The sequence below is a fragment of the Cornus florida genome, unplaced genomic scaffold (genome assembly GCF_030987335.1).
Source record: "Cornus florida cultivar Cherokee Brave unplaced genomic scaffold, ASM3098733v1 CherokeeBrave_3.0.0_Hap2_Chr01, whole genome shotgun sequence".
Lineage (NCBI taxonomy): Eukaryota > Viridiplantae > Streptophyta > Magnoliopsida > Cornales > Cornaceae > Cornus > Cornus florida.
In genome coordinates this window covers 74,609,690-74,624,096 of record NW_026775571.1, presented here as the reverse complement: position 1 = coordinate 74,624,096, position 14,407 = coordinate 74,609,690, and the positions used below count along the sequence as shown (strand labels likewise).

The 14,407-nt window shown below is 36.7% G+C and overlaps 1 protein-coding gene and 1 pseudogene across 2 annotated transcripts in view; one reads left to right on the top strand and one right to left on the bottom strand.

Annotated features, from left to right (window-relative positions):
• Nucleotides 1-1,917: 1,917 nt before the first annotated feature.
• On the top strand, nucleotides 1,918-4,417 carry LOC132274919 (disease resistance protein RPM1-like; annotated as a pseudogene).
• Nucleotides 4,418-5,497: 1,080 nt separating this feature from the next.
• LOC132301256 (protein FAR1-RELATED SEQUENCE 5) overlaps nucleotides 5,498-14,407 on the bottom strand; it is a 28,679-nt gene continuing 19,769 nt past the window's right edge. For both annotated transcript variants that reach the window (XM_059798528.1, XM_059798533.1), the window contains exon 4: nucleotides 5,498-6,111. In XM_059798528.1, coding sequence (XP_059654511.1) covers nucleotides 5,908-6,111 — 204 coding nt within the window. In that variant the 3' untranslated portion in view covers nucleotides 5,498-5,907. The remainder of the gene's footprint in view (nucleotides 6,112-14,407) is intronic.

The window sequence follows — 14,407 nt, the reverse complement described above, 5'->3', positions numbered from 1 at the left end:
CACACACAAAACCAATATACTCTCTTGATCCGAATATTGTCTTACTCTTGGATGCCTCTCGGATGCTTTTCATCAAATGAGTGCAAGGCTATTTATGGCCAAAAATATACTTGGTGTCCAAGTATATTACAAAGCTCCCTTTGGAAGTCAAATAAAACTTGTTGCCCAAGAATTTCAAAGCTTCCTTTGGAAGCTAATTTGAAAGCTTCACCATCACACTTCTTTAGCCAAAAGATTTTTGCCACGTCATAAATGAATTTTAGACAAATTTCTAACAATTATTATTATTGACAATATTCTTGCTGGATAAAATGTTGCTCCAGATTTTCTCCGAATATCACGAAAATACTAATCTCTTGTAAAGTTGCACAAATTTTGAAGCATCAATTATTTCTTGACTTCTTCTTGCCATTTTAAAAAATATTAATGTCGGGAAAAAAAAATGATATTAATGTCACCACCAATCAAGCATTTTTTTATTTTTATTTTTTTGAAATCGTAATGGTTCTGTTTGATGTTTCAAAAGTCATCTTATTTTTTCTTTTTTAAATCTTCCCCTTATCTCTTATTATAATCTTTCTCGTTTACTTTTGAATCAGGCTTTCACATTTACATCTAAATCTATAATCCCTCAATCTCTCTCTCTCACACACATCTGCAATTAGTCTCTTCATGTTTGTCATTCCATGAGTTAGAGAGAAGGTACTTCCTGAACTCATGGCTAGCTCTCTGCATTTCTATTGATTTGATTTCTTATTTTGTGTTGCTTTTAATCTATCTCTGTGCTTTACTTCTTATTTCAATTTGGCTCTCTCTTACATATGAATTTGCATCTCCCACTATTTGAAATCTCTTATTCTCACCCTGTTAAATTTCTTTTACTTCTCAATTTGTATCAATGTGATAACTTGAAAGTCGTCTTAATTTTTCTTCTTCCTTTCAATGGTTGTGGTTCGATGTGACAACTTGAAAGTCGTCTTAATTTTTCTTTTTTCTTAATCTTCTCTTTGTCACTTATAATCTTTCTGGTTGACATATGAATCTGGCTTTCACTCTTATTACATCTGAATTTGCAATATCAGTCTGTCATTCCATAAGCAAGAAGAGGTACTTTTGAATTCTCTCTTTAGTTTCTTCAACAATTAACTTCTCTGCCTTTTTGCTTTGTATTATACATTTGTGGTTTACTTCTTGTTTCAATTTGGATTCCTCTCTTACATCTGAATTTGCATCTCCCTCTATTTGTAATCTCTTTTTGTCACACATTGTTATTTGTCCAGATTTGAATTAAGCTCTCTTACATCTCAATTTGTCTCTCTAGAATCTCCATTTCATTTTCTTTATCTTTCTTTCTATCTTCTTTGTCATTCAAACTGAGACTCGTTTTATTTGTGGATTTAAAACACTTTACTACCTCCAACCAAATAAAATCCATTATTTGAAATTTCTGCTTCAGTAGTAGCTTTCTACATTTGTATTCCTGCTTTTCGCTTTATAATATTTCTGCTTCAGTAGTAGCTTTATTTTTTTCTGTCATTTCTTGGGCAGGATCCATCCTCTTCCTCTTCAAAATCAACGCAATAGCTCTCTGGTATTCTTAAACAGATCAAAGGAACAAAACAATGGCGGAAACTGCAGTGAGCTCTGTTATTGACTATTTGGTCCCACTGTTAACCAACGAAGCAAAATTGCTTAAGGGTGTCCATAAAGAATTTGCCAGCATCAAAGATGAATTGGAATACATACTGTGTTTCTTGAAGGATGCAGATGTCAGGGCTGAAACCGCAAAGATCAGTGACGGCTTGCAACTTTGGGTGAAAGACGTAAGGAAAGTTTCTTATAAGATCGAAGATGTTATCGATGAATACATACTTCACTTGGCAAAGCCATTTTCATCAGCGTGGTTTAATCACTTTCTTTCGTAAAGTCGCTCGCCCAGTTATTAAACTGAAGCAAAGACATGAGATAGCTTCCGAGATTCAAGAGATCAAAACAACCATCCAGGAGATCAAGCAAAGAGCTGACAGATATGGATTCAGTTCCTTGGAGCAAGGATCAAGCAGTGGCACAAAAGATGGCACATGGCATGACCCTCGAGTGGCTTCCCTTTTCATTGCTGAAGATGAAGTTGTCGGCATTGAATCTCTCAGAGACAAATTGATCAGTAAGCTATTGGCACAACAACCGAATCGTGGAGTAATTTCTCTCGTTGGGATGGGTGGATCCGGAAAGACCACTCTCGCCAAGAAAGTCTATGACAGCTCCCCTGGACACTTCGATTGCCATGCTTGGATCCCTGTGTCTCAGTCATACAAGATGGAGGAGATCCTTAAGACAATGATCAAGAAGTTCTATGGATCAAGAAAAGAGCTTGTTCCTGAAGGAATTGATACAATGGAAGAAGTTTTGCTCATTGAAAATTTGAAGGAATATTTAGAACTGAAGAGGTATGTGGTTGTTTTTGATGATGTATGGAAAATAGACTTTTGGAGTTTCATAAAACATGCTTTATCGAAGAACAGCAAATGCAGTCGAGTAATCATCACCACTCGAAATGATGATGTTGCTTCTTCTTGCAAAGAATCTCCATTTGATTACATCCACCATCTTGAGCCTCTCTCTGAAGACAAGGCTTGGGAACTCTTTTGCAAGAAGACGTTCCAATTAGACTTTGGGGGTCAATGTCCACCAGAATTGAAGGAATTCTCTAATAAAATTGTTGGCAAGTGTGAAGGATTGCCACTTGCAATTGTGGCAATAGGTGGTTTGTTATCAACAAAAGACAAGACTGTATCCGAATGGGAAAAGGCGTACAATAGCCTCGGTTTTGAGTTACAAAGGAGTCCCCATCTTACAAGTATTACGAAAGTCATATTGCTCAGTTATCACGATCTTCCTTACTACCTGAAATCTTGTTTTTTGTACTTGAGCATAATACCGGAAGACTTCTCTATTCGTCGTGGGAGATTGATTCGGTTGTGGATAGCTGAGGGGTTTGTAAAACCAGAAAAAGGAAAAAAAAACTTTGGAAGAGGTTGCAGAAGAATACCTGGCCGAACTAATTCGCAAAAGTTTGGTTCAAGTGAGTAAACTAAAATATGATAAATCAAAATTTCGTACTTGCCGAGTTCATGACTTGATCCGTGAGCTCATCGTTTCAAAGTCCGAGGAGTCGAGTTTTTGTCAAGTTGTGGAAGATGACTCAAGTTTTGATGGACAACCTCGGCGACTTTCATTCCATAACCATGTTTATAATGTTTTAGAAACCATCGGTAAGCTCCGAATTCGTTCTTGTTTTATTTTTAAAGTGGACGACAAGTTGCCAAAGCCATTTTTAGGTACAATGTTTGCAAAATTCAAGCTATTGAAGGTGTTAGATCTTGAAGGTGCTCCTCTTAATAATCTTCCTGAAGAGGTTGGAAAGTTATTCCACTTGAGGTACTTGAGTGTGAGGAATACAAAAGTGAAGATCCTTCCAAAGTCCATCGGCAGGCTATACAACCTGCAAACTTTAGATCTGAAATACTCTCTCGTGGATGAGCTACCCAGTGAAATTAGTAAGTTACATAAGCTACGACACCTTTTGGCCTACGATCTTAACTACAATGTTGATAGTGTTATTGATATTACAAGAGGAGTGAAAGTCCAAGAAAGAATTGGGCATTTAAAGGAACTGCAGAAACTACGTTATGTGGAGGCAAGTCATGAAGGGTTGGACCAAATAATTAGAGAGCTGGGAAATTTGAGAGAGTTGAGAAAGTTGGGTATCAAAAAATTGAGAAGAGAAAATTGGAGGGCTCTCATGGAATCCATTGAGAAAATGAAACACCTTACATGTCTTGACGTCGCGGCAATAAGCGAAGATAAGATCCTAAATTTACAATGCATGACATCTCCACCTCAGCGTCTTCAACGCCTCTTCTTGTCTGGGCCTTTAGGGAAGTTGCCGGATTGGATCCCTAAACTTCAAAATCTAGTCGACTTAGGTCTAAATTATTCAGGATTAAGTGATGATCCGATAAAGGCCCTGCAAGCCTTGCCTAATCTGTTATTGCTATATCTCCGTAAGGGATATGATGGTGAGAGATTGTATTTTGGGGCACATGGGTTTCAGAAACTCAAGGTGCTGTATCTCTATGAGTTGCAAGAGTTGAATTCATTGATAATAAAGGAAGGAGCATTGCCACTTCTTGAAGAGCGAGAAATTGGGCCTAGCCCGCAATTGAAGGAGGTACCGTCCGGCATTCAACACCTCAAAAAACTAAGAGAACTCGAGTTCTTTGATATGGCAACAGAATTCATAGAAAGAATGAGAGGAGAGGAAGGCCAAGACTATCACATTGTTAAGCATATACCATCTATCAATTATTGTATCAAGGATAAGGGATTCAATTATAGAACCTACAAACTGAATTGATAGATCAGAACCAAATATCCGCAGAAGAAGCATTCACCAAAGGTGAGAGACGTATTCAGTTTTTCTTTCTTCCTACTTCTTTTTATATTTCTAATTTCTTAAAATAATAAAATAGAGTTAATATTATTCATGAAATCCATTTGGTTAAAATCCATTATAGTAATCCAAACCATAATTTAGATTGTCTTTTGTTGGAAAAAAAAAAAAAAAGAGAGAGAGAGAGTTACGATTGACAAGGTTTTTAAAAAATTTAAGTTAGGATGGTCTTTATTGGCATTTAATATTTTTTTTTCCTTCTAAGTCATTGAATAATATTTATTACTAGATAAATTGTCATATGATTTTAGTAATAAAAATTAAAATTGTGACTATTACCACAAGCCCATTAGCATTTACTGGCATTTTTATTGGTATTTATTTTCAAATTTTGTGATTTTTTTTAGTCTTTATTGGCATTTACTGTGATTATTTCTATTTGTTCCATTACTCAATTTTGTTTCTCATGATAGGAACATGGATGAGTATTCTAGTTTTATACATTTTCGTAGTAAGTTTGCTCCTTTTTCAATCCATGTAATGCATTAATTTTTCATTGGCTTACTAACTTTGGATGATTGTTAAGTATTTATTTTTTATTTTATTTTATTTTGGTAATGATTGTTAGGTTTTCATTGCAGTGCGAGAGTTCAAGAAATTCAATCGATGGAACATACATAAAGAGTCCAATTGCCTTTTCTCTATCCGATAAATGTAATTTAATTCCGGACATCATGATGCTTGTTTTTATTGTTATTGTAATATTGTTGTAGTTTTTATTGTTGCTATTGTTCTTCATTATCATTATTGTTGTTCACTGACATTACGACTTGGTATTATTGTTCTCGTATGACAAATCATTTCTCTCAGTGATATTCCATATTCTTTTTTGTATCATCTTAGTTTTTGGGAGCCAATACATAGTTTCTAAAAGGGAGCATAAAATTAGTGTTGAAGAGATGCAAGACTCTCATAGCCTTTTTCACTGTCAACAGCTGAAATATCATTCATATCAAGAGCAAAATGTGTGATACCAGTAAAAAGTAACAAAATATACAAAATCTTCATATTCAATAGGAATCTTCATTTCCATATTTTGTTCATATTAATTCCGACTTAATAATCCAGATAGAAAAATTTTACAAAATGTATGCAGAACATAGCCTGAATCTCCAAAGGGAAGTTCTCGATCACATTACATTATGTTCAACCAATGAACTTCAAGACATAAATTTATCTCTAAAGTTCCTAACCATGTAACATATAGTTTACCAATTAGTTTGTATGTTTACCGGTAAAAGAAGAAAATGGATTTTGATGTGTCAAACCCTAGCTGCAGAACAAGCTCCCCAAAATGAACATTAGAAGTCAAATCAATTATGTGAACTAGGAAGACACAAGAAATGTGGCTGGTTCGTTTACACGGAAAGAAATTGTCCAAAAGGACACTCATTCTAGTCAAAGTCTGAATTTTCTTGCTCTTCAGATTCAATATCTTTCACATTGTTAACCACTGATTCTATCTTCAAGGATAGCCGCCGAGTGTGTTCCTCAACACATTCCAAAATCTTCTGTAACTGTGCTTGATAAGCTGCAGACCTTTTTCTCTCTCGATGAAGATCTGTGGACAGTTCTCGAATCTTGAGATCCTTCTTGTCCTGTGAATACAAGAATCATAATAACCCCATCAGTTTTTTAAGTAGGAAACTTACTTTTGTACTTAACCCTTTTAATTTATCTCCAGACTATTTTAGCCATCTAAATCTAAAGAGGTCCACGACTATTGTTGACCAAGTGATTTGCCACACCGAAACAGCATATGCAAAAGGCAACTCCCTTGTCCATACCTTTTTTCTTTATGCATCTTTTCTGCTCTTCAAATATTTTCCAGTAGCTAGTGCTTGGCAAAATGTCTAAAATCCAAGATAGACACAAAATGACACATCTAATACTTCCATTAAAATAAAGTATCCGACCATAATGAATTCTAGTAAACCACAAATGGTAGCAATACTAGCACATAATTATTGTAGCATTAACAGAATGACACCATTTCACACAATAATAACAAAATTGCAAAACAAAAATGAAATAATTTCAGTTTCTTACCATCATCGGTAGTGTGATTACTCAATTTTTTGTAATGCATTGATTTCTTGTGGATAGATTGTACCAACAAATGTCATGGAAGAAATTTAGTGTTATTTTCCACTTCCATGATTATGCAGAGTCGATTTAATTCCTAATTGAAGTACATACAACTGGAAGCACATAGGAGAATTCATATGATTCATATTTTTCATCAGCTAGGAGAAGACCTCACATCAGGTAGGAGAAGACCTCACATAGCCAATATGTACACTATAAACTAGCCTAACATATGACCAAGAAGTACGTTCTGGAGGAGCACCTTTGGCATAGTTTTGTTATAAATAACAAGTGATAACATCATCTACTAATCAATTCCATCTATTATATAATACGTAGAAGAAAACTAAAGCTGCTAACTTGAGCTTCCAGAGAAAAAAATATGCTAACCAGTCCTTTAAATGTAATACAATTGGTTTGGATGCTCTCCAAAACCTTTCGAATCTATTCAACTAAGAAAAACCATTTCCCAACTAATTGAGGCTACATGATTTTTTTCGTGATTATGCTCTATCTAGTATCATGAACTAGCCCAAACAAAATGCTATCACATCTTTCCTCATTATCTTAATCAATGAGTTTTGGTCTTCCCCTTCCTCTAATATAACCCTCAATATGAACCACATCACTTTTTCTCGCTGGACCACATTGGCATCACAAACATAAGGGTGAGTGCATAATTAAGATCATAATAATCTAGTAAGCAGGTAAAGATGCCCCTAGGATAATATATGGAATGTAAGAGCACCAAAATCTGCCTGAAAAGAAATTTGGAACATCACCACTAACCTCTTTTCATTCCTAACAAAAATTGTAGGAAAGATATTAGTTTTGTAACATTTGAACATTTATTACGCACGAAATACTTATCACACAACAAGACAGAATAAGAATCAGGTATCATATGAGAAACCTGTAAAAACAAAGAAACTTTCCCATAGTGGTAGGATTTGTTTTTAAATCTTTACAAGGTTAACAATCAAAATAAGTAAGTCAACCTTGTTAATATCAAACAACATATCAGCCCTTCGGGATCATCGTCATACAAAAATTCAGACTATGGTATCTATACTAATTTAAACGGAAATAATTGTTCTCGATTATATAGATGAAAGGTTTGCAAAAATAAGAACTAAAAATACTACAAAAACTCCAATATTGGAACAAAATTGAATGAAGAACAATCCCTACAGAGTTATGCTCTGTTTGGTTTGAAGGATGGGCAAATGGATGGAGGAGGAGGGGAGGAGGAGGGGATAAAGCATCCCGAGGGAAGGGAAGGTGTCTCCCTCACTTTTTGCTTGGTTGGATGGAATGGATGGCATAAAGGAAGAACGGGGTGGGGTGACACTTTTTCTTTTTCTTTTTCTTTTTTTCTTTTTGGTTGTAAGGAAGGGAAAGAGAGTTTCTATATTCTTTTTACCAATATACCCTTATTATATAAAATTATAAAAATTAGATACCCATTCCAATTTTTTGGGAAGGTTAAAAATGGACAATACGTATATTTGTTGGTTATTATCCCTTCTTTCTCTCTCCTCTTCCCCCAATTTTGGGCGGATAGGAAATACAAAGCAAGGAGGGATTCTTCATCCCTACTTGCTTCCCCCTCTCTCCCTTTCCCTCCAACCAAACAAAAAAAAGTTCTTTTATCCTCCCTTTCATTCATCCCTCCATAATCCTTCCCTACAACCAAACATACCATTAGAGTGAACTTTCCAATTTCTCATTTTAGTTTCCACTTGACAAGTTGCAAATAATTACATAGGAGAAGAGACCCACTACTATGGTTACGGTTGTTCTTCTTCTTTTTCTTTTCTTTTCTTTTCTTCCAAACTCATTCGTATTATTACATAGACTATTGGTATATAATTGCTAAAAAATTAAACAATTTTTTTTTTTTTTTTTTTTTTGATAAGTTAAAAATTTAAACAATTTTTAATAAAATATCATATGTGGTAATGCTTATTAAAAAGATTTTTTTTAAAATTTTCAGATGATCCATATCAAACATAACCTAATTTTGTAATTATTGTTCTTTAACCTGACGATGGTTATAGTTGGATGCAAATAATACATATAACCATTCTAGTTATCTAAATTCAAGGAGGCGGTCTTGGAAGGGGAATCAATTACACCAAACTCTATGCTCACACATTTTTTATTTTTCAGTTAATTATTTATGCCCCACACATTTCATCAGTTTGATGCTACAGTTTAACAGAATGGTAAAGGTCCATGGTACACACATATCAACACTAGGCACTTAAGAAGTCCACTCAAGGACAACAAAATTCTTCAGTTGATGAACACCTTTGGCAGGTGTAGTGAGCCTATCTACACAAATGAGTTCGAATAATTTACTCTATAAAGATACAGCTAGAAATAAGTTGGGATTTCATTACGTTGGATTTAATTTGGTGAACCCAAAAGAAACTACATCCAAAACCAACCAGCCTACCAGATTATATCTTAAATTCTTAATTACATTAAATGCATGCATAGAAATAGGGAATGATATTGGTTTGGCATATTTAAGCCAACCAAGCTTTTATCCTTTTCTTTATTTTTTTTTGTAAGTTCAAAACTTTTATCCTGAGCATGTTGCAAGTCATGGTTCAATATTCTAGCTTAAAATTAAAAAAATAAATAAATAATAAAAAAGTCAATTTCAGTGTTTAATCCGTAGCCACCACTAACTAAAGAATTTCTGAAATACCTGACAGATGTATTTTGATTCCATCAAATGATTCGAGCTGTGTTAGGCATATCCCATGTACGTTATTGTTCAAAATCAAAAGAGAAAGAGAGAGAGCAAAAGCGTATTCTCTGTGTATTCAAAAACAACTCGCAAAACCTAGTAAACCTATGTAGGCTTATATATGTTACAAGGTTTACATAATTACATCACGACCCATTATTATATATATAACTTCTAACACTCCCCCTCAAGCTGGAGAATATATATCAAATAATCCAAGCTTGGAACAGATAGTTCTTAATCGATTATGACCCAATGCTTTGGTAAACATATCAGCTAATTGATCTTCAGACTTCACGAATGGAGTAGAGATGCTCCCACGTAATATTTTTTCTCGAATAAAGTGACAATCAACTTCAATATGTCTAGTCCTCTCATGAAACACAGGATTTGATGCAATGTGAACTGCTGCTTAATTATCACAGAACAATGGAGTAGGAGCTTCAACTGTCAACCCAAGTTCTTTTAGAAAATGTTGTATCCATGTCAACTCACTAGTGGTATAGGCCATTGCCCTATACTCAGCTTCAGCACTAGATCGAGCTACCATCGTTTGCTTTTTACTTCGCCATGTAACTAGATTTCCTCCTACAAATGTGCAGTAGCCGGTAGTAGATCTCCTATCTGAAGGAGAACCGGCCCAGTCGGCATCTGTAAAACCTTCCACCCTAAGATGACCATTTGGTTTATATAGTAACCCAAAACCTGGAGCTTGCTTGAGATATCGGAGAATCCGAAGAACAGCAATCCAGTGTGGCATTCTACGGGCTCCCATGAACTGACTTACAACACTAACAACATATGAAATATCAAATCGAGTGATAGTGAGATAAATTAATTTCCCAACAAGGCGACGAAATCTGCCCGGGTCACTAAACAGATCACCCACATCAGTTACAAGTTTTGTATTTGAATCCATAGGAGTATCAACCGGACGACCACCTAACATACCTGTTTCTTCTAATAAGTCCAACACATACTTTCGTTGGGATAAACTTATACCTATCTTGGATCTAGCTACTTCACTACCCAAGAAATACCTAAGTTTACCCAAGTCTTTAGTGTGGAATCGATATTGCAGAAACAACTTCAACTTAGCAATGCCTTCAGAATCATCACCTGTGATCACAATATCATCAACATACACCACAAGAATTATGAAACCAGCTTTAGTGCGCTGGTGAAATACCGAATGGTTAGTCTGACACCTCTGAAGACCAAACTTTAATGCCGCCTCAGAGAATTTTCCAAACCAAGCCCGTGGAGATTGTTTCAAGCCATATAGGGCCTTTTTAAGGCGACAAACAATGTGAAGATACTCCCCCTGAGCAACAAACCCAGGTGGTTGCTCCATATAAAACTCTTCTGCTAAGTCACCATGCAAAAAGGCATTTTTAACGTCTAACTGAAACAGAGGCCAATGTCTATTAGCAGCAAGAGAAATCAAAACACAAATAGAGGAAATCTTAGCAACAGGTGCAAACGTTTCATCATAGTCAATACCATAAGTCTGGGTATAACCTTTGGCAACAAGACGTGCTTTTAAACGCTCAACGGACCCATCCGGAAGATACTTCACAGTATATACCCAACGACAACCAACAGGTTTGACACCTGGAGGTAATGGAACAAGAGTCCACGTGCCATTCGTATGCAAAGCATCCATTTCATCCTGCATTGCTTTCCTCCAACCTGAATCAGACAAAGCATCCTACACAGTCTTAGGAACAAATGTAGTAGACAACTGAGAGGAAAAACATGAGAATGATGGTGACAAGGAATTATAAGAAACATAATGAGCAATGGGATGTTTAATAGCACACAAGCGAGGAGCTTTACGAAGTGCAATCGGCAAGGAATCAGACACAGTGGAATTTGTCGGATCCAAAGACTCTGAAGGTGATGGAGGAGGCATGACAGCAGATGGCTTTGGTCTTCGAGTGTACACCTGTAACGGGGCAGATGAAGGAACTAGAGATTGAGATTGAAGAGAAGGTGAGGGAAGAGGAACTGCAGAAGGAGGCGACTCAAGATTGATATCAAAAAGTGAATCAGTATCTGAAAAATATGGGATGGACTTAGAAAATGTGACATCCGCGCTAATAAAGTACCGTTAAGAAACGAGACTATAGCAGCGATAACCTTTATGAGAGCGAGAGTAGCCAAGAAATACACACTTTGTGGCACGTGGGTCTAATTTATCAAAACCAGGACCAAGATTGTGGACATAACATACACATCCAAAAACCCTAGGAGGAAGAGAAAACAAGGGAGAATCAGGAAATAAAATAGAATGTGTAGATTTGCCATTTAATACAGATGACGGCATACGGTTAATAAGATGACAGGCTGTAAGAGCAGCATCACCCCAAAACCGTTTAGGCATACGCATATGAAACAAAAGAGCACGAGTTACTTCTAAGAGATGTCGATTCTTACGTTCTGCAACTCCATTTTGTTGTGGAGTATAAACACATGAATTTTGATGAATAATTCCTTTATCACTAAGATATGTATCAAAGGCAGTTGAAGAATATTCCTTAGCATTATTAGAACGTAGAATACAAATTGGACATCCAAACTGAGTTTTGATTTCTTTGTGAAATTTTTGAAAATTTTAAAATACCTCAGAACGATCTTTCATTAGAAACAACCAAGTCAGGCGAGAATAATCATCCACAAATGTCACAAAATAATGAAATTTATTGATTGAAGAATGTTTTATTGGACCCCATACATCTGAATGAACCAAATGAAAAAGACTAGAAACACGATTATTAACCCTAGACTTGAAAGACACGCCATGGTGCTTACTAAGTTGACAAACTTCACATGACAAGAATTTCACATAACTAAGACTAGGAACTTGACGCTTCAAAACTTGAAATGACGGGTGACCAAGGCGACAGTGCCACTGGAATGAAGACAGAGAAGACTGAAGAGCCATAGGAGAAGGCTCGAAATCAAAATAATATAAGCCACCAGCTTCATGCCCCTACCAATCTTCTTCTTCGTCTTGAGATCCTGAAACACACAAGAAGTAGGATCAAATGTAACAGAGCACTGGAGAGATTTAGTAAGCTTACTGATAGACATTAAGTTAAAGGGAAACTGCGAAACATGTAAAACAGACGAGAGAGACAATGAATCACTAAGTTGAGTTGTCCCCAAACCTGAAACCTGAATGGATGAACCATTAGCAAGAGTAACACTTTGAGAAGTAGGTACAGAATGAAAATCAGATAGAAGAGAAGAACATCTGGTCATATAATCAGATGCTCCAGTGTCTATGATCCAAGGACTGCGAGTGGAAGACAATAGACGTGTGTGCAGTACCTGACTGGGCAAAGGTAGCCATGGAAGATGAATTAGATGCTTGCTTATAAGACAAAAACTGAGTATACTCATCCCATGGAACATGAACTGTATTTGATTCAGCTACATTGTGCGATCCAAAAGCGACATCATTCGGAGAAGAGGAAACTTGATTTGCATAACTAGATGGTTTCCCATGAAGGTCCCAACAAAAGTTCACAGTATGATTAGAAATACCACAATGAGTACACTTTCTTAATTCCCTGCCACGGCCACGTCCTCCACGTGAATCATGACCACCACGTGTGGAGCGTCCCCCACGACCTCCACAGTAAGTATTATGTTCACCCTTTGAAACTACCAATGCTGAACGCTCACCACTCTATCCAGTATTCAAATTTGAGGTATCACTTGCTAGTGTAGCACGCTAAAGTCGAGAAAGCACCTCAGCAAGAGATGGAAGTGTTGGACTGCTCATAATCTGTGCACAAAAAGGCTCATATGCTGATGATAAACCAGTAAGAAAACGGACAACATTAAAGTCCGCACGCTGTTGTTGCATACTGCGAACATCAGCAGTAATAGGCTAATACATATTCAGCTCTTCACAGACTCCCATAACTTTGGAATAATACTCTTCTATACTTTGAGTACCTTGTTCAAGATTGAAGTACTGTTTACATAGCTCATAAACACGGGTGATATCACCTATCCCAGAATATAACTGCTACAATCTATCCCATATCTCCTTGGCTGTATCCAAATAAAGTAATGTTGAACTAATTTGGGGTTCAATACTGTTTATCATCACAGAGATAATCTGAGCATCTTCCTTTTCCCATGCATCAAAAAAAGTATCAGTTGTCTTGAGTTTCTCTTTAGTCAAATGAGAACCAAGACCTCTGCCTTTGAGAAAAATGGCAACAGATTTGGCCCACAATATGTAATTCTTCCCATTAAGCTTAACTGAAGTCATTGGAGAATTAAGACTGTTCGTGGGTGAAAGCAAATCTGAACTTGAACTTGAGGCCATGTTGAATCCAGCAAAACAGAGAAGAAAAAGGAGAGGAAAAAAAAAAAAAAAATCTGTATTCTGGCCGAACCTGGAAGCGGGTCTGAAACGGGTCAGATTCTGAAACCGGGTCGGATCCTGGTACGGGTCGGATCTTGGAATCGGGCCGGATCTGGACTATCCCTAGTTTAGTAAACCGGGATTGGAATAACTATCCCAGGTTTAGCAAACCAGGGTTGGAGTAGCACAATCGTGTAGCTAAACACGGGTGTTCTTCTTCATTCCGTCACAAACTCCGGTAAACAATACGGCGGAGGCGACGACAACCCAACCACGAGCAGCGGCCGAATCAACTTTCGGCCGAAAACCAATCTCACCTCTGCAAATCGAGACGAAGAAGCTTCTGCCGGCGACGACGAAGAAGGCAGAGGCGACGACTACCAAAAAAGAGCTGCCGGTGACGATGAAGAAGGCAGAAACGACAACGAACACACTTCAGATCTAATTACGGTGAACAAGAAATTGCCGACAGAGACATCAAAACCACAATCACGATTCCAATCGTGATTCAAATCGTGATTCAGATCGTGATTCACCACCAACCCACCTACTAACTCTCACACTCATGATCATTGTGCTCTGATACCATGTTCAAAATCAAAAGAGAAAGAGAGAGAGCAAAAGCGTATTCTCTGTGTATTCAAAAACAACTCACAAA